This window comes from Centropristis striata, chromosome 13 (assembly GCF_030273125.1).
Source record: "Centropristis striata isolate RG_2023a ecotype Rhode Island chromosome 13, C.striata_1.0, whole genome shotgun sequence".
NCBI lineage: Eukaryota > Metazoa > Chordata > Actinopteri > Perciformes > Serranidae > Centropristis > Centropristis striata.
In genome coordinates, this window is record NC_081529.1 from 8,961,467 (window position 1) to 8,988,577 (window position 27,111).

Genomic DNA, 27,111 nt, shown 5'->3' on the forward strand with positions numbered 1-27,111 from the left:
TGTATGGGCAGTTAAAAGCTACACTGGCAGGACCTGACTGATGTTTGTACCTGCAGCACCACTGGGTGGTGACACAAGGCAACAACAGCATCATCCTCAATTACCACACAGCGGTTAATGAGCACTCAGCTGTGGATCACCTCTCAACACAAAATGGAAATTTTGATACACCTACAAAAGAGGAGGAATGATCACGGCCATGTTTAAGAAATGGTTGATAGGAAGATTTCAGCTAGTTCCAAACTCTGCTGTCACTCTTTTAACAAAGATCCCTGCACTGGCTCCTCATCACGTTTAGAATTGATTTTAAGCCTCTTTTAGTCACATGTAAAGCTCTTAATAGTAAAGCTCCTTTCTTACATTTCAGGCTTCATGATTTCCTTATCAACCAACGATAATAATGCAACTGTTCCTAAAGCGGTCCACAAAATGAGTAGATAAACTTCTACTGCCTAGCTGCATTAGATTTGAGAGCTCTTGATATTTAAAAAAAATAAATTGAATTAATTTATTTAGGAAAGCATTGAGCTACTGTCATTTATTTTATTATTTTTAAACCTCCCTTTTACTTTTTATTTTGTGCCATTCAATTGATCTTATATTCTTTCTATATTGTATAAATGTTTTTATTTTGTGTTTTGATTAATTATTTAATTTCTATTGTTTTGTTTTTAATGCCATAGTGTGAAGCACTTTGAGCTGCATTTTATCTTAAAAAGGTACTATACAAATAAAGTCATTATTTTTATTATTATTATTATTATTATGAACAATACTTAAAGGCTATATTAGCGGCAAAGTTCCTTATTAATTTTGCTTTATTCCATGAGTATAAATTATTACAAATCTGTCATGGGTTGACCCAGGTCAGGATGATAACTAATGGTTGATTTATGATATAAGGATATTAACAATTCACAAAAAGAGTGGAAATTCTAAATTCGAAACCAGTTCACATTCTGAATATCTGCAAAAATCAACAGGCTGTTTGAAACAAATCAAAAGTATATAAATGAACAATGCTGATGGTTTAATGTGAAACCTGTTTTTGTTGAAACAGTAACACTCCACACGATGGCAGCATCTTATTCAAAACCTGTCTGACTCTTTTACTGCCCAGCCCAAACAGAGTGATCACACACACACACACACACACACACACACACACACACACACACACACACACACACACACACACACACACACACACTCAACGTTATTTGAAATAATCTTTCTCCTTCTCAATTTTCACTGTCAGTGTATCTGCACCATACTTTTTCTCCACAAACATTTTCTTGTGCCAAAACTACTGTGTGCAAAACTGTAGCAAAGGTTAAAAACGGTACCTTTCATAGAGAAAAAACAAAAACAAAGTCTTTCATCCAGTTTTAAGGTTGTTAATATAATGTATCATTTGTCTTTATGTATCTATACATAGATTGTTCACCCACATTATTTCTGTTTGATGTAAAGTGGCAAATGTTCCATATCTACTATATTTGTTATTGGTATAAGAAATGACAACACATAGGGAGTCTTATACATAAATACGATTAAAGTAAATGTTAACAAATTAAAAACTGAAATCAATTGGTAACTAAAGATCTATAAAATAAATGTTTCCGGACTCTGTTTTGGCCCCTGACTTCCTCTGGCCTCTTCCTGGAGGACAGGTTTTTTTGTGTGTGTTTCAGGTTCTGCCCCTCTCCTCTCTGCATGCCTGGTTCTCCCACACATTAGTGTGATCTGCTGGTCATGGGAGCTGTTTATCAACCTCCAGACTCAGTAATCTTCCCTCTCTCTTTGCCACTGACCTGCTTGGTTGGCTGCCGTTAGTTATTTTGCTGAAGCTGCTCTTAAACGTCTGTTAAAATAATGTTTTGTTACAGCTACATTGTAAGTCAACTTGTTTTGCCAAGTGTGTCTGGAAGCCTGATAGGGGTTCGCTGCCATTTTTGTTAACCCTTTTTCTCCTGTTTTTGCTTAGTTAGGAAGCTAAGTATTGTCTGGTTTGTTTGGTAGATTTAGCTGAATCTTATTTTCCAGTTCGTGGTCGACTTTTGTTTGTTATTTTGGCTTTGCAGACCGTGATGATTTAGTTCCTTTCTTTTTTCTGTGGTGTTTGGTTGGTAAAAGTTTGTGTATTTATTTGCATGTAAATAAATACGATCATTGTTAACCCTTTGATGCACAACATGGGTCTAAAGTGACCCGACTAAGTTTTTATTTTCTATATCTTTGCAATACATTCATTTCATCATTCAGTATTGCAGGTTTTCCTCAAATAACTTGTTTTTGATCATCATACGTCCTAATTTTTCGTTTTTATTTCTTACTTTTTGAATAAAAACCCTTTTTTTATCACTACACTTCTAATGCACAAGGTCATTTTTGACCCATGTTGTGCTTTAGAAGGTGTTTGTATGTTCAACAATCACTAATTTAAAACCTGACAAAGAAGACACAAATATTAACTATCCTATTTTGTTAAACTGGTGTTTTTCCAATAGAAAGTGTTATTTGGTGGCTCTAATAAGTCTCACATGTTAAAATATGTGATTTTCCAATGTAATCTGGTGGTTCTAACAACTGTTTTAAAGTTAAACTTTAAAAATAAGACAAACATAGTTACACATATACTCAAATTGTTAATGTAGTGTATCACCTTTTGTATCACTACGCTTCTAATGCACAAGGTCAATTTTGACCCATGTGTGTAAACTTGATGTAATAATACAAAAACAATTTTTCTTCACAAAGTATGAAAGGATAAAAGGATATAATGATCTGTTGTAATAATAAAAAGCTATTTTTTTAATACATTTTATCAAATATATTAAGTAAAATTAAATGACTATAAAATAATTTATTACAGTGTAACTGAATTTGAAAACAAAAATTCACAACGAAATTGAAACTAAAACTAATGAAAAATCAAAAACTGTTATAACCTTGGTATGGACTCATGTTAATGCTGTGGTTCAGTGTCAGACTGGCTACCTGTTCCTCTTTGGTGTAGAGCTGGAAGCACTCGTCCAAGGTGCAGCTGTACTGTTGAACGTGCTGCTGCTGCTGATTCCTCACGCTGTCTGCGTCCTTCACCACCTCCTCCTGAATGTTACCAAACAGGCTGCAGCCCGGGACACAGAGAAGTGATTATACAAAACATGCAGACAGTGGTTTTATCTCAGCTTAATAGAGAGAAACAGGTGGTGGTATGGCACACTGACCAGTCTTTGATTCTGTGCTCCCACTCGATGATGAGCTTCACATGCGGAGGTCCTCCTGAGCAGCAGAGCTTCAGAGCTCTAAAGACACCAAGGTGAAATGTGAGACGATAACAGTAAATGTACAGCAACAACATCCTTATTAGCAACCTGGTCTCACAGGAATCCGTGAAATAGCCACGGATTTGCTTAACTCAAAATCCGTCGAATAGCCACGGAATCGCTCAAATTTCCGTGAAACTGACACGGATTTCGCTACAATGCAAGTTAATGACAGTCATATCCCGTGGCTATTCCAACATACAAAGTGATTATGTACATTCAGTGAGTGAATATTTAGAAAATAAAACACATATTTCACGCTAGAAATGTGATCAAAATCCATTTTTATGCAGAAACTAAGTCAAAATATTGATTTTTTCACTAAAAATGAGAGAACTGTCCGCCATGTTTTTTGTTCTGACCGCCGGGACCTTGAAAGTCACATGACTTGGACCACGAATAGCCAAGGGATATGACTGTCATTAACTTGCATTGTAGCAAAATCCGTGTCCGAGTTTCACGGAAATTTGAGTTATTCCGTGGCTATTACACGGATTTTGAGTTAAGCGAATCCGTGGCTATTTCACAGATTCCTGTGAGACTATGTTCCTTATTAGAATCATTTCAGTGCACTTGTATTGAGGCTTTTCAGCCACTAGGTGTCAGCATTACCACAGTGACTGTGGATAAAGGATGCCTCAGAGTAACTGTGTGGGGCTGTATTGGGGGTTAAGTTGTGGATGTTTGAGGTAAACAAATGTATTATAAGCTACAGCACTGTACACATGAATACTATAGCCTTTGTTTTTGTCATAGCACGTCATAATGAAACACAGTTCTGACAGTTCACAGCTTTTCCTGGACTCAAACTCATCTCACAGTCTTCAACAGAGCACAGTGGAAGTGGTTCAAAGCTGAGGGAAAACATATAAAGTGGATTTTTAAGGTGCTGCACATGACTTTGAACCATAGAAATGCTCTGAATCGTCATATACAGAAAACTACTTTATTCAAAGGTATGTTTTTTTGGCAGTGCAAGAAATTTACAGAATGTTCAATAAGCAAAGCAGAACTCAAACGTTGCAAGTAATACCTCATACTTTCTAAGAAAACTGTGGATGTGAAGAGAATTGGCTACATGCCTATTAACACATACTGTTTCCCTTGAACAGTAAAATATGTGACACTGTTGACTAGTTTATAACACCAGGGTTGCACGTCATCATGCAACTGAATGGACATTATCAGTGGCTGTCAGACCAGAAGATATGAGTTAGAATGGGACATTTTATGGCAGTTTATCCAATAATTGCTGAGACATTTTACTATTTACCAACAGACATTTACATCCATAGAGCCAGTGTGGTTTAAAATGAGCCAATCTCAGAAACCATCGGTTATTGGTCTTATGATGATTTATAGAGGTGTGAATCAACAGCGTCACAATACGATATTGTGATTTTAAGCATTTTGTGACATGGTGAGTATTGATACAATATATTGGGATTTAACCGTTTTACTGCATTGTGTCCACAAAATTAAATTCAATCAAGAATTGTTTTGTCAAATAAGAGAAAATTCTTCGTCTTTTCATCTCACTTCAGTCTTTTTATTTCTCCACAATGAGAGTTTTTTGAATGAAACATAAAAAAAGATTCCTTAGATCGTCTAGTTTCATATGATACCAGTATCTCCAGTATATTCCTAAAAATGAGCCCACTACGGCCACCTAAGAAAACACATGTCGTAAAAACTGATGGCCAGCTGCCATCAGAACCTATGTGTTCCACCTCTTTTACTCTCGACATGGATTTTTTTACCTGCATGCACGCTCAAAGGTGATTGGCCAATAGTACTCAGACTACAGACTAAAACCAGACTGATTCTGATACCTAAATGTTGCCCTCTTTCCTTCAGATTCTGCTTTCACATGCAGATATCTGATAATAGAGATAACCCGACATACCTCAGGAGATTATGACAATATGTCTTTTGGTATAAGAAACAGAGTAATTCCACACAGACACAGAGGCTGATAACAGCAGCAGTACTACATTCTTGTACTGTTTGATGTGGTCGACTTGAGGACAGAGTATTTCTGAATCATTAGAGTTCAAACACCATCATTACATTAGTTTCTAGGATACAGCGTGCTGCACATTTGCGTTTCAAAATATTTCAAAAGCATTTGCCCCCATCGGCACCATTCATCGAATGAATGAACTGTTCTTAGCGACTATACAAATGGAAGGCCTTTCAGAAACCTTGCTAAATGCTCCTTTGAAACAGCAATTCACTTCTGTAAGGAAAACCATCAGACTGGCATTTGTGAAAAGGGATAAAATGTCTGCATAGTTGCAAAATATGGTTTTATGATATTTATAAAAGAGGATAAAAACATCTGTATAGAGGAAGCCAATCCTCAAACCATGCTGGACATATTATATTAGTGTGTTTTTATGTCAGAATGTGTTCAGTAACTGGCTGCCTGCCTGTAGTCGTAGCCTTCCTCAAGAAACACTTTATTAGATTAGATTAGATTATATTTAAATTACATTAAAACTGATTACATTAGATCCAATCTTAATGAGCCAGTGAGAACATTGGGTCATTTTGGTGTTGAAAGTTTGGACCATAATGCCAGTACTACGACAAAAGAACACATTTAGAGTAATCTAATAATCCTCTAGTCTAATAATAGAAGAATGAAGTGTCCAGATAGCTGTCTTGCTGGACTGTGTGCTTATAGTGTTTGCACCTGCACAAATAATATTACATTTCACCTGGTAAAACGTGAAGGATATACATTCATGTGGAGAAAATTTAAGCGTGAATCCACTTCAATCAGTACCTGTTATTACATGAGGGGTTATTCACTGCAGAGGACGATTCAGCAGGGAGAGCAATCAACACCCCACAAAACAACAGGCAATAAAAGTCAAGAAAGTGCTATTATTTTATATATATGATGGTGAGCTGTGGTGAACAATCAATTAACACATTAAGAACAACAGGACTTGTCTGAATGTGTTTGGAAACCGTAAGAGTACGCTTCTCTTTTAGCGTGTGTGTGTGTGTGTGTGTGTGTGTGTGTGTGTGTGTGTGTGTGTGTGTGTATGACATCTGTCAGTGGTGTGTCCTGATGTTTTTGACTGAGAAGGCCCACTGGATTATGAAGTGGCATGTTGGAAAAGCACTGACTTATTGTTTCCATTTTCATTACTTACATCATAGAATCATACCTGTTCTAACTCTACTGTGTTTGAAATGTAATATAACAATTAAACTCGACAGTTGGGTAAAAACTAGATAGACAGCCAATCATAGTTTAGGATAATAGGGTGGCACCTAAAGTGACCAATCAGATTTCAGACCTCTCTCTGGACACGGCCCTGACATCAGTCCTCCGCCAGAATAAAAGCTGTTTCACACCAAGCATGGATTTTTGTCAGGAAGATGTGCACGGAAATGTATGAAAACTGATTTTGAGTGTGTTTATGAAGGCTTGCACACAGCTGCGGAACATTTGTACGAGAATAGACCTCAGTTTCGGCAGACTTTTGCCTGTGGAAATATATGTTTGACCAATAAAATCCTTTTTCCAACTCATGTCATACCTCAGGGTCATAGGTTGTAGCGAGCTTTCTCCACAAATTGGGGAACTCTTGGCTTCTCAACACCCATTACTAAATGACAAACACTGCATAGCTTCCTGAACAACCAAGTACAACATATTGCTTGAGATAAATATGATGATGTAGCTGATGCGAATTACACAACACAGGAAGCCCAAATTTGCGAGCTGTTGTGGCTAGCCCCAGTCCGTGGCACACATAACGCCAGTAAGTGTTTATTAACCAGTAGAGGTATGAATCACCAGAGGCTCCATTATACGATTTTATCCTGATATTTGAGTCACGATACAATATTATTGCCATTTTAAGCATTTTGTGATATGGTGAGTATTGCGATACAATATATTGCGATTTAACTGTTTAACTGCATTTTGTGTCCACAAAATTCAATTCAATCAAGAATTGAAAAAAAGAGAAAATTCTCAGTCTATTCATCTCACTTCAGTGTTTTTATTTCTCCACAATGAGAGTCAAACCCACAGACTGACCAACAAAGTATTCAGTCAAACTGAACTGAACTGATATCAAACATGTATGGACGACAACAACTGTAGCATTTTATCAAACTTTTAAAAACTTTAAGCTTCACTGCCCTCAATTTTTTTGAATGAAACATTAAAAAGCCTAACTTTGCAGCGTTATTTTGACAACTTCACAACACTATATGCTGACTGAAAAGATTTCTTATACGATTCCTTAGATGTTTTAGTTTCATATGATACCAGTATCTCCAGTATATTCCTAGAAGCCAGCCCGCTACGGCCTCCAAAAAAAAAATCGTCTGATACTAAAATACTGATGGCCAGCTGGCCATCGGAATGCTATACTTGGCGGCCATGAATCCATATAATATTGCCACGCAAAATATCGCAAAACTATGCTGTATGGATTTTTTCCACCACCTCTATCAACCAGATTACCATGTTCATCCTATCAGAGCTGCTGGACTAAAGCCATATATAATAGCTTCTCTGTCTGAATAGGTTTTTTGTTGTGTGAAGAGGAAAATGGAACACTGCAATGTGGATAATTCACACTGGGTGTGTCATTGTCATGTGAAAACTTTGAAAAACCTGCATTGCATTTTCGCATCGCACTGGTGAGAAACAGCTTTAAACTCTACGTTTCTTATATTTTCGTCTCCCTCACCTGTCGACAGCAGGGTGGTAGAGCGGCCGCCCGTCCTGAGGAGACAGGTAGCTGTAAAATGCTGATCCTCCCACCACACGGATGTTGAACAGCACTCTGGTGTTCTGAAAGAGGGACAGAAGAAAAACACTGTGAAGCCATGCGCATAGCATCAGGGTATATTTATGCTTTTCATAACAAGACTATTAACAACAACACTATAAACTTTCAGGACTTTATGACTCCCACATGAAACCACTCACATCCTCTCTTCAGATACTATCAGTTTTAATTATTGTGCACCCTTTGGGCCTCCCTGTGATTTAGTTGATCACAGTTTACTACTAACTAACTAACTAATCGCTGGTATTGTGTGTCCCTCAGGATGGAGCATATTAAGTTTCACCCCATGAGTTTTTTTTATCCTGCGCCATCATCAGGTCAAAATTTTAATTTGTCCAATACTTGATTGATGACCAAATATCCTGCAAGACTAACAACATTCTCATTTGCCTCGGCTCTACTTTCTGTGTTTCATGCTATTTAGCAAAACCCATACTAAGATGTCTTTTACAAACAGACCAGATCAAGTGAAAGGTAAAGAAAAGTGATTTTACACCAATTTGAATGGTGTCCCCATTAGTCACTTAAAGAAAAACTTTGATATTTCTCAAATTCCATATGTTTTTGTCTGAGTCAGTGGTGGAAGAAGTATTCACATCCTTTACTCAAGTAAAAGTACTAATACCACACTGTGGAATTACTCTACAACAAGTAAAAGTCCTGCATTCACAACTTACTGAAGTAAAAGTACAAAAATATCAGCATCAAGATGTACTTAAAGTATCAAAAGTAAAAGTACTTGTTATGCAGAATGGACCAACCCAGATTGTTTTATATATTCTAAATATATTATTTGTATTGATATATTTATGAAAGCAGTGTTTTCATTTTGTAAAGATAGGTAGATAAATTTGTCTACTTAATATACTGTTATGAGGTTTAATAAAAAAAAAAAGTCAAATCACTTTAAATTGATCATTTAATTTAAATTGATTTTTTAATGTTAAATCTCCTGAAAAGTAACTAAAGCTGTCAGCTAAATGTTAATATATTTGGCTCAAAATGTAGTAGAGTAGAAGTATAAAGTTACATAAAAAAGAAGTACTCAAGTAAAGTATGAGAACCTCAAACATGTACTTAAGCGTTGCTGCAGACTCTTACAGTAAGTATCTAAAATGAGCACTGCCACCACACACCGATTCCCCACAACAAGTTAGGAGAAAATGTCACTGCTTGAAGTTTTGTGATGTCATTTATCCATTATGGTTTCACATATAACAGTGAGAGAGCTTCATGATGGCAAAATGAGAACACAAAGCTGAGGTTTCAAAGAAGCAGCAGCAGCATTTCTCTTTGCTGTGATCAGTCAAAATGCCTTCTCACTTTGGAGACTTCAGACCATAAAAATGTGGGCTGAAATGGGTTTATGAATCCAATATGTGTGTGTGTGTGTGCCAAACATGACTGACTACCTTAGCTGAGTTTCATATGGTTTGTGTAAGTACTGACCTTTCCCTTTTGATCGAGCAGAATGTGCAGAACATCAAGGTTTTTTATTATTATCAAGGAGCCAGGCTTTTTTAGACTACAGGTTCAGCAGTTATTTCACCATCATTCTCTTAAAAGGTTACAACAATAGGGCTGTTTCTACTACAGCCCAATACCTGGAATGAGGCGGGTCTCACTTTGAAACGCCCCTAATTTGAATACGAGCCGTCCGGAGCAGACTTTCGTAGGGACTTTTTTCATCCCTGTAGAAGAGCAGGGTATTTTTTCTCCCCTGAAAACAGCCTGGTTACTGATTGGATAGATCGCTAAGTGGGATGTGACATAGTACTCTACACCAGAACAACACACGCCATTTGTAAAAGCCGGCAAAGCAATGTTCCCAACTTAGTGACTTTGTTACTATATTTAGCAACTTTTCAGACCCCCTTAATGACTATTTTTCAAGAAAGTGACTGGAGACAAATCCAGTGACTTTTTTCTGGTGTTATTGGAGACTCCTTCTTACTCTTCTTAATGAGCTTTATTTTAAAATAATAATAATTACAAAAATAGCCACTGATATAGGGTGGATTCGGGTCATGTGGGACACTTGGTAATGTGGGACACTTAAGGTTTGGCTGGTTTATTTCCTGCTTAAAGTAAATATAGTAATCAAAACCTTTACTATTGGTCTACCATGGGTGTCATGTGACTGAAATTACACAAAATATTTTTAAATTTAGAAAAATATAACAAAGTCAAAATTGCAAAAAGTGTCCCACATTACCCGAATTCACCCTACATGACAGAATAAAATAAACTCCAACAAACCTAGTGCCCCTGTCAGCCAGCCCCTATAAGCCTTTTTGTTACTTTATATCAACTTTTGGATTACGAATCACTTATTATTTACTGTTTGTTTTTCATTTTACCGTTCTACCTTTTATTTCCTGTCGTTACCTTTCAAAAATAAAAGCACCCGTTTCACACTGGGTGGCACCTTTTCAAAATAAAATCATCAAAACATCGTAAAACACCTTCAAACATGAAAAACAGGCTACATAATAACAAATACACCACAAAGAACCTTGCAAAAGGTTATTAACAGTCCTGGTTCACTGGATGCAAAATCAATTGGATTTTTGGATATTTTTTTGGACAAACACTCTAAAAGGCCTCTAAATTCACAATTGAGTTATTTTCTGACGTACTTTATGTAGTAGAACAAAACATGAACATCTCTAAATGTTGTGTTAACCTCAGACCTTATTTCAGGCATTAAACAAAAAAAAAACATTTAAAAAACCCCATTGACTTTCAGATGAGAGAACCAGAAGTGCAAAAATGCTTCCTGATTTCCAGGTTTTAGGACTTTTGATCACTCTATCAAGCCAAAAGCTCCAGAAACTCTTCGGAAGACTTGAGCCTTGGCACATGAAGGCCCATTAACACGTAATGATAATAATCAGTGTTTACATTCAACACTTGACTTGAATAAAATTTCCTGTGTTGACAATTTAATGACAGGTATTTGTAGCTGGCACGTGCTGTTTGGAGTCTTGGAGTCAGCTGTTGAAAGCTATTTTGAAAAATGCTGATTTGGAAATGAGTTTATACAAACACTGGCCTATTTTTACACTCAGGGTTAACTTTATTTAACAAGTTTGCTGTGAACAGGCTAAAGCAACAGAAAGATAGAGGAGAACAAAGTGGGCCATGGTGAAATATAGGCCAAGACCTGCACCTGACATTTTGAGCTCACAGCAGTTCAGCTCGAATCAACACGTAGCGCCTCAACATGGAGCACGGAGCTGAAGTTTGTTTGCAATAAAAGTATTATTTTACAGAAAAAAACATTGAACCCGTAGATACTTAGACAATTCTCTTATGTCATTCTCAGCTGGAATGAAAACCCAAAATTGAAAAGAAAAAAGAAAGAACAAATCTGATACTTATATCTTTTTGTCCTACGTTGAAGCCTGCTTATATTGCTCTGAGATCTGCTCAGATTGGAGGTGCTTTAGGAGTGAAGGAGCGCTTAGCAAAAAATGAAATTGATTTTCTCTTGTTCCAGTGAAATGTAGTGTGTAGCTGCTGGCTGAGCTCAAACACAAACACCCACTCCGAGTCCTGTGAGGAAAGCTCGATCCAGCAGGATCTTTCTGATGACAAGAAGCGCACCAAAGACGACAGCTCATTCCTGGAAAATATTGATATGCTGAACACATGAACCCGGTGGAATGCATAACCCCTCGGGTGGAGTTATACAATACTTCTGAATTACTGGCTTACATATGCAAGATAAAGTTCTACTTAATGTATCAGTAACATAAGTGCCAGTCAGCTACTGAAAAGCTGCAGCAGTTCGTAGTTATGGCAAGTACTACTTGATGTAGCAACAAATAACATTTTGTGTAACTAACACTGTGTTTATCTTCAGTGTTTCAGCATTGTGTTTATGGACACTGCAGGTATCAAACTTCCCTGTGGTGCTTAGGTGGCGTGTGTTGCTTTTCCAGAGAATTCATCAACTTATTCTGAGTGTTCTGAGTGTTTTCTGGCACGCTAGATGACAAGTGTAAACCCAAAATACGTTTTCTTTTCATTACAGACTTGCTTGGGCTTAGTGGCAGGCTTGTGTGTACATGTGAGGACCACACAAAGAGTCTTACCAACTTCTCAACAACAGGGTTCCCCCCCTTATTTTAAAATATGATACGTGCACTACCAAACTTTCCAAAAGTTTTGCAGACCCACTGACTGCTTCAACAAGAGGATTCACCAGGTCTATGCATTATTGAATTGACCGTGTGCTAACCCCTTCCCCAAACAGCTATTTTTCAATCATAGCTTAGCTTCTTGGAAAACCCGTCAAGCTTTGGATTTCTCTACATGTTGAAGCTGTGTGCCTGGGGCTCTAACAGAAATAGTTTACTTTAAAAAGTTTGGTTTGTTGCTTCTCTATGCTTAAATGTAAGATATAAAAATCTAAGAATAAATTAAACAGTGATTTTCTGCTCTAACGTAAGCTGAAAACATTAGCATGTCTGGCTAACTAGCTTACTACATATAAAGTGTTAACTGACAAACTTCACAGACCAGAAGCTTCATATTCCATTAGTTAATGTAGGTAGAGGTTACATTTTAAAAGTACTGTTCACAACGTATCTTCACTGTAGTATTTTCCTGTAATATGGTATAGGAAAACTAACATTAGCAGCTCTTGCTGGATTTGGGGAAGTTTACAGTCCAGCAAATCCATCTAAACATCTTAGCAGTGATAGTCTGCCAAACAGGTCCTCGGTCAATCCTCATCCAACAAGATTTTTCTCTTTACACTTATAATGTAAGGTAATACAAGATCAGCGCTATGTCCTGAGCATGCTGAATTTATTTCTGGGACATAGCGTTAGCCACAGTTTTGTGAGTTGCAATGTTATTTTTTGTTGTTGCAATAATTAAGATCCCATTCCACGATTCTCTGGACTTTTTCAGCGCTGGAAACATTAAAAAGTCATCTGAAAAACAGATTTCAGCTTTTTTTTTAAATGAAATTAATGTTAGCTTGATTTGTTAGCTAGCTTCAGTAATTATTGCTAATAGATAAAATAACAAAATAAATAATCTGCTATCAACAGTTGACATTTCAGCCAACTAAACTGACGGTTGCCAGCTACAAATGAGAAGCTCCTGAACATGTTTGTCTGAAAATCAATCAAAAATTATTCATTTTGATTTTTCAAGTCATAAATCTGCCATATATATATGCAGAGTGAGAACAGAAGGCAACAGTAACACATGGAGTGGGACTTGAATTGTGAATTGTTTGGGTTTAGACAAAATTCCTTTGTACGGTAAAACATTGTGCTCTGCGTGTGTATGTATGCATGTCTGTGTGAACACCCAGAGAGGGCAGATGAAAAAAAAAATATGTGAGAGTAACACCAGAAACAGGGGATTGTAAACACATTATTGGGTGTGTGTGAAAGAGAGCAAGTGTTAGTGAGAAAAAAAAAAGAACAAAATGAGCAGCTGAGATCTGGTCAGGCTCTGAAAAATGTCACCCCTGTCAGTGTGACTGCTGAAAAAAGGAGGGGGAAAAAAAAACCTGTGAAAATTCATCTCAGCATCCTGTTGGAGGAGTGAGCGTGAGGGCTCCGTGGACACTGGTGGAGAATCAAAAGTCTGCAATGTTTCCCCATGAGAAAATCTTTGGTCTCGCTTTTGACCAAGATTAATCACTTTTGTTTTCAGCGAGGAATGTTTTTGGCATTGTTTATGCCTGACAGAGCAAAAGATCTCCAATTACAACACATGAACAGAGCACAGTGTTTCATTATGCCGTGAGTTGGAGCATTGTGTGTGTGTGTGTGTGTGTGTGTGTGTAAAAGGGATTTACCTTTGCAAGTGTAAGTAACATTGAGGACTGTGTATCATTTCACACTCCGACTGAATATGCAGGTGCATCTCTATAAATTACAACAGGGATGGGCAACTTAAATGCTGGAGGGGGCCACAATTTTTCATGGACACTACGACAGGGCCACATATAGGACCGTGCACTTAACCAGATATGATGAAACTGCAATTTTAAATATATTTACAGTGCAGTAACTTAACATATTTCATGCTCAAATGCATGTATAACAGTATGAATAGGAATACATAATGTTTGAAGCAAATAAAAAATAACCACTTACTGTTATTTCTTTTTTTTTCAATGCAAGAATAGCAGACCAACATTCATTGCAAGAAGTAATTTTGTGCATTTTTACACAGCACTTTTAAGATTTCATGCTCAAATGCATGTAGTTGTACTGAGGGCCACTTCAGGTGAGGGTGCGGGCTGTATGCGGCCCCCGGGCCTCCAGTTGCCCACCCCTGAATTAGAATATAATAGAAAAGTTTATCTATGTGAGTAATTCATTCACAAATTGGAAATAACACATTATATAGATCCATTTCACACAGAATGAAAGATTTCATGTCTTAATTTATTTAATTTCTTCTAATTATAATGATTATGGCTTACATTTAATGAAGACCTAAAATTCAGTGTCTCAAAAAATTTGAATATTACAAAAGACCCATTTTAAAAAGTATGCTTAATATGGAAATGTTGGCCTCTGAAAAGTATGTCCATCTATATAACTCAATACTTGGTTGGGGCTATTTGACTTGAACTACTGGAAATGGACTCTAATGTATTGAGATGCACCTCTATATTAAATCCAAACAGTTCAGTGTCCCTTCAAAAAAAAAAAGTAGTGCTATTCAGATGTCTAGAGGATGTGTGCACAGGCGTGAGAATGCCTGTCTGATGGTCACTATAAGTACTGTAGCTGAGTGTGCAGCCATCAGTGTACTGTAGCGTATTATTGCAAGGTGTGCTTTCGTGAGCATCAAGCCAGCCACTGCTAAAATGAAAATGTCAAGCGATGTCTGTAGCAGGAAAAATGGCTGTCAGAGAGAGGCCGTGCTCTTTGTTTTTGAATTGCATCTTTTGCTGAAGCTAAATTTAGACAGAAGCGGAAACATGCACTTGCGAGTGTAATTCATTGATGCAAGAAAAAAACTACAGATTCTGTTGAGATGAAAGATTCAGAGCAAACATCTGCTCTGAGCATTGCTCCTTTCTTGGCAGAGGTAGGCTCCAGCGAACTGATTATACTGTACAAGGCTGGTTTTAATTAAATGGCTGACAGCGGGGGGCACAAAGGAGGCTACAGATATCCAACAGAGCTGCTGAAGACGCTGCACCTGACTCTTCTCTCCCTCTCTCGCCTGGCACTTCTCAAAGAGCACTGAGTAATATGTGGCAAGCTGGTCAACTGTTTCTTCACACAACGTGTGCTCTTTGTGGCACAGCTGTGTCAGCTGGCTGCAGAGACGCTGATTGGAAATCTGTTTGGCCACATGACTAACAGCATGCTACTGCACACTGTCGTATGCTGACAGACAGGCAAGTTGTAGAGTGAGTGAATAGAAACAAGCAGGAAAAAAAGACCTTGACTGAGTGGAGTTAATAACTGATTTGACACTGACATACAGCAGCATTTCTATCACTACGTCCCGTGTTGTTACAGTAGTCACATCAACAGTGGCAAGATAAACAAACCATTCATCTTTTGAGCCATGCATGAAGACTGAGCGGCTCACCTCCTGACCCAATCAAGTCTCATTAGCACTCACTGGCCCACAGCCTGTCACAGCAATATATATGCAAATATATTATAATGTACATTATGGGAAAAAAATCAGTGCAAGATTATTAAAAGGTGCAATCTCTAATTGTTTGGCCGTGTTAATGTAAGATTTATTAACATACAAGATGAAATAATCTGACAAATGAAAGATATTATGAGTGTTTATGAGTGCTTTACTAAAATATGACTATATTCCTGTATTACAATGCATAATTAGCTTTTTAGCCAGCTTACTTTGGGTTTAGCAAGCATCACAATGTAACAACTGCATTTTCATTTGCATAACTGTAACAATGACTGGTTCAGTGTAAAGACTCTTAGGTCCTGTTTAGATCTGGTAATAACGTTTGTCCTGTGTGATCAGAGAATGCATCACCACATGCGTGTTGTGTGACCATTTGTGATCAGATCTCACTTCCCTGCTTCATATGCAAAAAAACCTGCTGCTTTTGCCAGGCAACAGCGGCACACAGAGCTTCAGAGATCCAGGGGCGGTTTCTGTGACATGACAAATACAGCAGCAGTGCACAGAAGCTGTTCTTTCCACGTATTCTGCACCAAAAATTTCAAATTTATGTCTTTACTTCAGTAAAATTACTAATACAGCACTGTGAAATGACTCCACTACAAGTTAAAGTCCTGCATTCAAACCTTACTGAAGTATAAAAGTATCAGCATCAAAATGTACTTCATGTATGGAAAGTAAAAGTACAAATTTTGTCCCCACTTGTATTGTTTTATATTCTATATAAATTGTTGAAGTTTTACTATTGATGCATCGACGTAAGCAGCATTTCACTGTTGTCAAGGTAAGGCTAATTTTAACTTTATAGCAAAATGTTATGTGAGTAAATTTAAGAGTGTATAATCTTTTTAAATTGATCATTTGCATGTTAAATCTCGACTTCAACAGTAACTAAAGCTGTCAGCTAAATGTACAATACAAAAGTACAATATTTACTTTTTAAATGTAGTGGAGTAGAAGTCTCAACTTAACCCATTGAAGCCTGGAAAGCGGATATGTCATTTTGTAGTATTTGTATAAGCTCTCAAATACTTTTTGAATTTCATTTCTATCTGCTACAGAGGCTGAAAAATCTATTATTTAGTAGAAGCGTTGACACTTCTGTTGAATTTCCAGAAAAACTTCCGGTTTTAGGGGCTCATTTTAAAATTGCCCAGAGGTTTTACAGGAAGTTTTAGGCGTCAATGGGTTAAAGAAAACAAATAGTCAAATAAAGTACAAATAGCTTTAAAAATTGTACTTGAGTAAATGTACTAGTTACATTCCACCACTGGTATTCAATAGATTAAACAATGCTCAATGCAGACGTTTAGTTGTGGGCCAAACCTTTAGTTTATATTTGGAAAAGATTGCACCAAAAAGTAGTTGACAACCTTTTCCATCAGAATATTGTTAGATTTAATGTGAGCTTCAACTACAAGGTCTAGTTGAAGAGCCTTCACTTCACACTGCTAATTAGCATTTACCTTAATATGCATTGCTGTCTTGCAACTGTTGTATTATTCACTCATTGTAAAGTCATGTGGATAACTGTTTCCTTTCTGTGTACATTCAGGAAAGAACACCTTATCAGTGACCTCAGAGCTTCGACTGCCTGAGAAAACCCAATATTTACTCTTATTACTGACACTTAAGAGGACAGAGACTGGCACAGCAAGCAGGTGAATAATACCTGAGTATGGGGACATGAGTGGACCAAAGTAATGTTCCCTGGACAAACATGAGCGCACCACAGAGCCACTGAAGTGGTTTTAAAGAGGGCTCTCCAAAAATCTAACCATTTATTAATACACAAAACAGGAAACAAATGGTTTGGAGGAGAGGAGGGAACAGCCGTGTGTGTCTCTGTCTCTCTTTGACTTTAAGTGTCCCTCTCAATGAGAATGTCCCAAACCAGTTAACCTGACTCTGGTCTGATGTGCCAGTGGATGCAGCGAGAGGAAGGAAACCAATTCCTTTCTGCCTCCAGCTGGCACTTTAAGCTCTCCCACCTGTACCGCACAGTGCCATTGTGTGGGCATGCTTTCCTCAGTCCTGAGCCAATAAACCTGCCTTGGGACAGGTGCGCCAGCCGGCACGGCAGGAGGGAGCTCTGTCCCCTCACTGCCTCCAGCCGGTGCTCAAAACAAGCCCGCCCATGCATCACTGCTATTAAATATACAGTTTTACAAGCATCAAGGAACAATTTCCATTGATTTATTACTCAGGGCTGCACTGTAGCTTTAGTCCAGCGCTTTACTAGTTGTGATGCAGTAAAAAAAAAAAGGGAAAAAATTAATAATAATCTTCATAGATAAATAATGCCACACTCTAGCTGGTAGATGCAGGATTTATCAGAGGTATCCGAGTCGGAATCAAATATTTTTTAGAATACTTTCGTCCTTATAGCTTCAACTTCCTTTGAGATGTGTTTTATATCAATTTAAGGAGGCCGCTGTGCTTATAGAGTTGCTTTTTCACATTCCACAACAGATTTCTGAATATATTCCATGAGATTACTCAAATTAAATAATGTATCAAAATAGTGTAAATAGTGTAGTTTACTTTTGGAATACTTCAAAATCTGAGCTCTTTTGGTTTATATTACCAGGCCAATATCAGATTGTAAAACTCATATAGTTTTATATTTTTAAGGACAGTAACTGTTAAAGCCGCACGATATGATTTTATCCCGATACTTGAGTCAAGATACGATATCATTGTGATTTTAAGCATTTCGCGATATGGTGAGTATTGTGATACAATATATTGTGATTTTACTGTTTAACTACATTTTGTGTCCACAAAATTAAATTCAATCAAGAATTGTTTTGTCAAATAAGAGAAAATTCTCAGTCTGTTCATCTGACTTCAGTCTTTTTATTTCTCCACAATGAGAGTCAAACCCACAGACTGACCAACAAAGTATTCAGTCAAACTGAACTGAACTGATATCAAACATGTATGGACGACAACAACTGCAGCATTTTATCAAACTTTCCTCAACTTGCTTTGAATTTTAACAACATAAGCAAAGAATAACTTTGCAGCGTTATTTCGACAACTTCCCGACACAACATGGTGCCTATAGATTCCTTAGATCCTCTAGTTTCATATGATACCAGTATCTCCAGTATATTCCTAAAGTGAGCCCACTACCGCCACCGAAAAAAAACAAAAAATGGTGAAAATACTGACAGACAGCCGGCCGTCGGAACGCTGAATATCGGTACTTGGCGGCCATGAATCAATATAATATTGCCACGCAAAATATTGCGATACAATGCCGTCTCCATTTTTCCCCCATCTCCAGTAACTGTATCTTTAAATGTAACGGAACACAGTTACTCATATGTTTTATTAAAAATCAAATCCTGTTCCACTACTCTGTATGCAATCTTTATGTTTTGATAAAACCCTTAAGTGGAATGAAGTAAAAAGTAGAATTTCCTCACATGGATCAGTTATCACATGATTATTAGCAGCTGTCCTGTACCTGTGCCTGACCTCCATTGATCATCAGGTAATACAGCTTGCTGAGGATGCTCTGCTGCAGCTGGTCCCAGGAAATAGACCGGTCCTCCCTCATTAGGAATGGAGGTCCAAACCTTGCAGAGGAAGAGAGAGAGTTTTTAAAACGACAGCTTACAGCAGCCCTCCTCAACCGCTCCACATCAGACCAGCTCACACGTCTCCTTATCCTATTGTAATGTAAATAATTATTTATTAACATTATCAGCATTAGGGCAGAATTCTCATTACAGCATATCTATGGAGGGACACAGAGAGATAATAAGGAGTGAAAATAGATGATGAGGAAAGGGAAAACCATTCCTCTGAAAGGACAGATCACATGACACATTCACCATAATACCCATTTAATTGAGGGCAGCCCTCTATTGTATGCTTGAGATTTATTAGTATGAGACCATGTGAGCATGCATGTACATAAAGAGAGTAACAAAGACACACACGGGCACATACACAGTGAGTGATGATGGGATGCTAATAAACTGTGGATTAATAGAAGAGTAATAAATGAAAAGTGAGCTTTATTGCAGCTGTAAAGGCACTTTTTTTTAGATTCTTAAAGACATTGGAACAGAACTGTGGAAATCACACACATCCTCAGTCGTACTGTTTTCCCATTAGATCATACATGGATATCACAGAGGTCCTCGGAGTAAATGAGGTTGGATTACTGTTTCGGAATGGTAACCATTAACATTCTGTGGTGGCTGAGGAGTAGCAGCTGCAGCGACCACGACACAGGATGAGACAATATACACAACAAAACGGGAGGGAAAATGACTTAAAAGCACAACTAATTCAGTTGGAAACTGCCATGGAGCAAGAAACAAAACAATTACATCCTTTTGCTGGATGGTTTGTGGCAAATGAAATTAGTGTGCTAAACTCAAAGGCCTTTAACGTTTGTGAGCAATAATTTCCAGACGAACGTTTCAGCTCTCCAGACCTAAAAACGAACACAGAATGAAGTTGATACATTAATTGATGCTTTTTTCCCTTGCTGGGATAATGCAGTGAAATCTATTATCTGCCAATGAGCATGCAGAGATCTATATTTATCTTTCACCTGCCTCCACTGAAATGAGAGAAGAAAAATGTCATGAAATCAAATTGTTAACTTTCAGAAGTAACAGTAAACATTCGGTTTCACACCTTGCATGTGAAACTTAATTAAATCATTTCTATTGCTATCTGGTGGTTTCACAGTTTGGACATATCAAAATGAAAACTGAGATTTTTCACACTTAGCTGACTTTCAGAAATGTACCTGTGACGCTACTACCAGAGCGAGAAACAAGTATGTGACTCCAATGTCATTTACTTGGCACAGACGAGTCCTCCAGCTGTCATCTGATGAGAGAGATAGGTGGGTGGTTTGATCAACGAGGGTGAGGCGTTTGAAGGGGAAAGTGAGACATGGAACGCGATTGGACTTTCTCACAGCCGTGCTGGCTAGCTCACCTGTATTGATCCCCCTGGACTCTGTCAGGGAGACGGATGTCTGATCTCTATATAATGCCAGATGTCAGATTCCTCATCTCACAGTGAGATGTGAGTCCTCTCTGTAACTGGGAGCTAACATGACCTTGACGTGATCCACCAGAGCAAGGCTAGAAATAATGTGGACTGTGTTTCCCTACAGAGGGCTGACATCTGCTGAGAAACCAAATAAAAACCTCAATGAGTAATAATCAGGTCAGAAAAGCTAAGAACCATGGATGAACTGAATACATCATTGAAGGCAGAGTCTAGTTCATTCCTATGAAAGTTGCTCAGTGGGGCAAAAACAATTAGGTGTTGGTTTCACGGGGAAGTAAAGAAAAGCAGGATTCTTATTTTTTTCTTAGTCTGAAATTTCATTTGCAGATTTTATCAGCTGTAGCTAGCTAGCTAGCTAGTGAATAAACTAATATTTGGTTGCGGTTGCAATATTGCCAACTCTTTCAGTAGCTAGCAATAGTTTCAAAAGTTGCAAAAAATTGCCAGATGATGCCATATTGGTACTGGTGACATCATCATACAACATTTGCATAAAGCTTGGTGGTTGTAAATAAAATCGCTAAAAGGGTCTGATCCTTCACTAAAATCACTAAAAAAAGAAAGCTGGCAAGTTGGCAAAACTGCTTCGTTAGTCGAAAACTTACCAATTCCAGTTGATTCGTTTTAAATTAATGTGAATGGGTCAAAAAATATGGCTAAATATATGATAAATGCTAACATGCTAATGCTAATATTAAAGCTGTATATCCTTGACAACGGTAATGGCTTCCTCTCCAGCTGTTGAATAAAAGAGTAGCAAGGTTCATGTAGGGCAAGCAGAGAAATGTAATGCTCTCCAATGGAAGTTTGTTGCTTTTGTTGCTATGTTAGAGCTGCTAGCATTATATTAAACTCTGATAAAGTAGCACTTTGAATTCCACATGGTGGGGGATCCAGATATTTTTCAAGGTGTAACCTGTAACCCAACTAAATTATGTATTTAGCAAATGATCTGCCTTTGGAAATAATGCTAGGTCACCACTGTAGGTAGTAATCTAGTTAGCCAGGAATGTGAACATTTGCAACTTATGTAAATAAACACAAAGTTTAATGTTTCCCTTACAATTTTGCTCTATTTTTGTTGTTGTAAAGATTAAAAACACCCTCCATCCTCCACAGTTCGTGAGTAAGTGTGTCTCATGCACACCACTTCAACACAAGGAGTAACTCTACAGGTATGCCTTGCCTAGCTGTGGTTGCTGGGTTTTGCAAAGAGTTACTTTCTATAATTACCTCACAGCCTGTTGGCCCGCCCCTGCAGCGTTGCACACCAGGAGCAGAATCTTTACAGGGACGCCCTGGTTGAGGAACTCTGACGACAGCGTCCCAGATGAAGCTAACCTCTGACCCTCGGGACCGGTGGAGTACGGAGATGATGGGAGGCTGTGATGGTACCCTGAAGAGGAGGAAGAAACACAGGAGGAAGTCAGAGAGGGGGCGTGAGAACAAATGAGTCATGTGAAGAGGAGAGAAAAGAACAAGGAGATAAAGTTTATTTTTTAAACCATAGATATGATCACAGTTTCTCCATAAATCCTACTGATACTCATCACATACCAATTTCACATTCTTTTGGTTTACAGCTTACTTCAAGATTAAACACTGATAGCTGACAGCATGAAGTACAAGATATTTCTCCTTGAAAGGAAGATGAACTGATTTCATGTACTGAGAATGTGACCATTCAACTTAACACCTCTAACAAGCAGTGAGGAGGAGAATTGAGATATATAAAGTGGCGAGACAGCAGCTTTCTATTTGGGGAACAGTGATTCAGAGGGGAGAACAGATGGACCAATGGCTGCCTGCACCCTCAGCAGGAGGTATTATCTGATGCAGCTTCTGCTCCACATCCCGTCCTGGTGGGGTGCCAAGAAGCACCACTTCTCTCCCGTTTCCCCCCATCGTCTCTCTATCAACACCGAGGAGTGTGACTGACTGAGCGAAAAGCTGAGATTAGAAGATCCTCGTGCAATGTGACGTCAGCAGAGCGGCGTTCTTCTCGCACAGCTGACAACTTCTGGGCAGGTCGACCCTTAGGAAGTTCGCGGTGATAAATCTCATGGTAAATTAGACTTGCAGACACAGATGAGGAGGTATTGATTGACCGTGGTGGCTGTGCCTTTTTCAAACGTTTCATTAAACACCGTTGTTTACACCTGACGCCTGATTCATCACTGACAAAGCAAATGCCACTGCTGAGCATCCTGTTACTGACTTCCTTGCGAGCGTCTGTGTTGGCACATCCCTCCTCTTACAGGATTAATTGGGCTGTGAGGGCGTTAAGCTGTGCACTGTATGAAGGGCGAGACCTATTCCAAACTAATCAGAGTCTACATGTACACCACCACAGCTTTAACCCTCTGATTGCAGTGTCCTGACCCTGAGAATGGGAGTAATGACAAGTATGCACAGCCTTTCATTTATTAATGTCGCTCTAATCTAGCAAGTGATAAAACCTGCTTTAATCATGTGCAGTAATTTACACGAGCAGCGACCTCTGACAGCTGTGGAAATGATTTATGGGGTAAAAATCTGCTTTTAAATGACCAGCAAAACGTGTTCATGAAACAGCAGTTAAAATGCAGAGGTCACCTCCTGGCCTGTCCCTCTAAGATTTATACAGGGACGCTGGAGAGGAGACCTACCTCTCATCACTTATTAAATCATTTTTTTTATGGCTCACTGTCAAAAACGGCACTGTTTCTACACATTTTTTCAAGGCTCCTGTCACTGCGCTCCAGATTTTTTTCCCACCTTGTTTACAAGATGAATAATGGTAGTATGGGATGTGTGTGCATGGCTGTGTTTTAAGGCTGTCAGACAATTTCTGCAGCTGTACTGAAAATTGCACTTAAAGCGAAACACATACCACACAAACCACACTAAAAGTGAACTTTGTTTAGCCAACATACCTGTTGATCCTAATCTCTTATTATGAAAAAGCCTCAAACTAATTCTAAGAAACCACAGGAAGCCTGTGAACTCATCATTCCTCAGCGCTCTCAGGCTCCTTTCGTTGTCAAACAGACGCACAGGATGAGCCAGACTAAACACAGCCAGACTATGTGAAAGCCCATAATTAAACACCTCTGCCCCTAAAGGGATCTACCACGGCTACAGTACCCACACCGCCCTGCCTCCAATCCCATTATCTGTCTGCACAGTCAATGTTCAAGGTCTCTCAACAAGAAAGATGCTTAGACAAATACATTCACTTGTTATCGGACTTAACCTAATTTTGATAGTCTAAATATTTTCTCTAATTCTTTCTATTGTTACATAATTTCACAACTTAGTGAAAAATAGAATTTATGGACTGAGAATGTGATTCATGATGATCCTTTGCCAAAAGAAAAAACGAGTGTGATTATGTGACTTCATAAGGTTATAAAAAAGCTTTTGAGTCTAAAATAAATGACTTAATCATCATGTCTTTGTGTTCCTGTTTGAACAGAGCTGCAGGTCTTGTGGGCAGGTTGGATTGTGACAAATGTTTCAGGCAACCTGTGGCAAGGCCATTATGCCAAATATTTGGTTTGATTCAAATAATAGGCTGGCCTTCAGAAACATTTGTGCAACACCCGATTGTGGCATGAAGTGCATGCATAATCTTCAGCTTTCTTTTGCAGCTTTTTCAATAGCTTATGTTTGATTCACTACTGTGTCAAACTGCGCTCTCCGAACAAGCATCTGTCAAGTTAGGAATGATTTCTTGTAGAAAGCTACTGCTGAATGGCAATTCTGTCCTCAGTTCTGGTTCTGTTAGGTAAGGTTAGTGATTTCTGTGGACAACTAGCCACTGGGTTTTCATTGTGCGCTTCAAGCATATGGTGACTCTCTAAATGGCACTTTGTCATCACAAATTTGAGCACTCCTCATCTAAATCATTTGCTAAAAAAGACACAATGTTGCTTAGTGCTAATGTCAGCATGCTAACATGTTTACAATGACAGACAGCATTTACATGCTGATGTTGAGCAGGTATAATGTTTACCAGGTTCACATCTTAGTTAAGGGTGTTGGAATGCTTAGCTTAGCTGATTAACACAAACAACAAAGTATAAATGAGCCTTATGAGAACATTATTACTCTTTTGTGTATTTAGAAATCAACCAAAGTGTAGGTAAAATTGTGCCAAAATTTGCTTAATTGAAAGATAAGTTAAGAAAATTGATCTGAAGGGGAACATGATGTGCGTTTGATACCATAGTTGTTGACACATTTCATTCATAACCACAAATTAAGACCTCATTGGGGCACACTGAAAAATCTGGATCACCAAATTCATCAGAATTGATCATAGACTGTATAAAAATGGACGACATGTCTCAACTTCGTCCCACTGTACAAAAGTGAAGCCAAAATATCCTGTATGTGGGCGTTGCCATCTTTAGGCAAGGCAGATTCTGCGCAGCAGTAATCAGCTCATGGGGCCAGGGTCACATCCAAACACCGCCTGATCAATCGTGAACCAATCACACCTGTCAATCATGCTGCCACGCCCCCTTTCAAGCATTAAAATGACTCATTACAACCAAACTACCATAAAAAAAAAATTAATACTTGAACATACAGCTGCGTGATAAGAACAATGTATAATGACAAAAAAACATGCTTTTCTTTGATTTTTTAGTTTGGCTTATGGCCCATCTGCTAACATGGAAGGGGGCGGGGCTTATGACCTACACTGCAGCCAGCCACCAGGGGGCGATGAAGATGTTTTGGCTTCACATTTGGGAAGCCGCATGCCGTCCATTTTTATATAAAGTCTATGGGAATGATTCACCAGTAACTGAGGCACAAATAGAGGCAGAAAGTGCATGGTCAGCACCCAATGTGAATTGTCAGGTTGGGTCCTGAAATGTTTCCAGGAGATTCACTGCTCCAGTAGGATGCAGCAGACAGAAAAATGAAAACAAACAGTCAATGCACAGCTGTACAGATGTCTTTCTCTTTGCTGAATTACAGTACTTAGAGCATCTGAGTTTGACTGGCTGACTTGAAACAGCTAAAACACTGATACCTTGACAGGTTGAGACATAAGAGGACCACTGCCATGTTACAACATACTAGAGCAGCAGTAGATAAAACTCCTCATAGCAGGAGTGGGAAAGCTCAAGTCACTTGACGTCATGGCGGCTTCTGCTGTTTATCACATGAAACATTATGGTAACAACAAAAAAGAGCCCATAAAAATAAGCAAAACCCCAAACTGCAGTATGAGCGATTATCTCACCTAATGAAAACTGGGCGATGAATGAATAGGTGTTCTCTGCTTGTAACAGAGATAAAACAATGTGAAATGGAAAGACAATTATCTGCTTCCAAATATATTTGGCAGGTGATCCCATATTCAAGTTTCGTCCCTGGCACTGGTACTCCCCACGGTGACATCGTGCTTATTATTTCTGTCAGTGCTTAGTCAAATTCCAGAGAGACAAAACTTGTGAACAACACTTTGAGATTTTATACATCATTATTGTTTAATGTAAACCTCCATTACTTGATTGCCGTATGTTAGGTACATGAAAATGTAACCAAACACTAAATTGTTTCTTCACTTTCCTCAATTAATCAAGGAGAAATGCATGTAGGCCATCAAAGTAATGTCTCTGCAGCTCTACAGGAGGGAGGGCCTTCGTCTGTTTATTACCTAAATCTGCTTTTTCTTAAAAGTCCCATATTAAAAAGTGAGATTTCCATGTATTTTTTGATCATATATCAGCTCTAGGTGCTAATTAAATACTGTGAAAGTATTGAAATAGTCAAGCCACGGAGAAATGCACACAGGCTCGGCTACTGACTACTGATTTGGGATCAGATGTACAGAACGTTGCCCGATTGGCTGATTTTACCAGCAAGAGACGATAGATTAGCTTGGTGGTAGAAGACAGATTCAACTAAATAGATGTCCATCATAACTCTTTTAGCACTATATTACCATTGGAAAATCAGTTTTGCCCGTTATGGCCATGAACACTTGATTTGTTTAGGTCTTGATCTTGACTTGGCCTCAATGGCCTTTGGATATGGTTGTCTGATTCAACTGGACCTGGTCTTGGACTTGACTTGAACCAGATTAAGTTGGTCTTGATGACATCCTTGTGACAGTTGAAAGTTGGGTTCAGAGTTTAAACAGAATGAAATGTAACACTTTCACAACAACAGTAATTGCGGCTGAGTGGCAACCTTTGACAGCACAAGTTTGACTAGATTATGATTGGCCAATGAGCCCAGTCCTGTTA

General features: G+C 38.4%; 1 protein-coding gene across 1 annotated transcript in view; it reads right to left on the reverse strand.

Annotated features, from left to right (window-relative positions):
* Positions 1 to 27,111, reverse strand: part of usp43b (ubiquitin specific peptidase 43b) — a 116,929-nt gene that overhangs the window by 17,838 nt on the left and 71,980 nt on the right. Inside the window, exons 7-11 of the mRNA XM_059347887.1 lie at positions 22,097 to 22,259; positions 19,290 to 19,401; positions 8,054 to 8,157; positions 3,231 to 3,308; positions 3,001 to 3,130 (exon numbers count right to left, since the gene is read on the reverse strand). Of these exons, the coding sequence (XP_059203870.1) occupies positions 3,001 to 3,130; positions 3,231 to 3,308; positions 8,054 to 8,157; positions 19,290 to 19,401; positions 22,097 to 22,259 (587 nt within the window). The remainder of the gene's footprint in view (positions 1 to 3,000; positions 3,131 to 3,230; positions 3,309 to 8,053; positions 8,158 to 19,289; positions 19,402 to 22,096; positions 22,260 to 27,111) is intronic.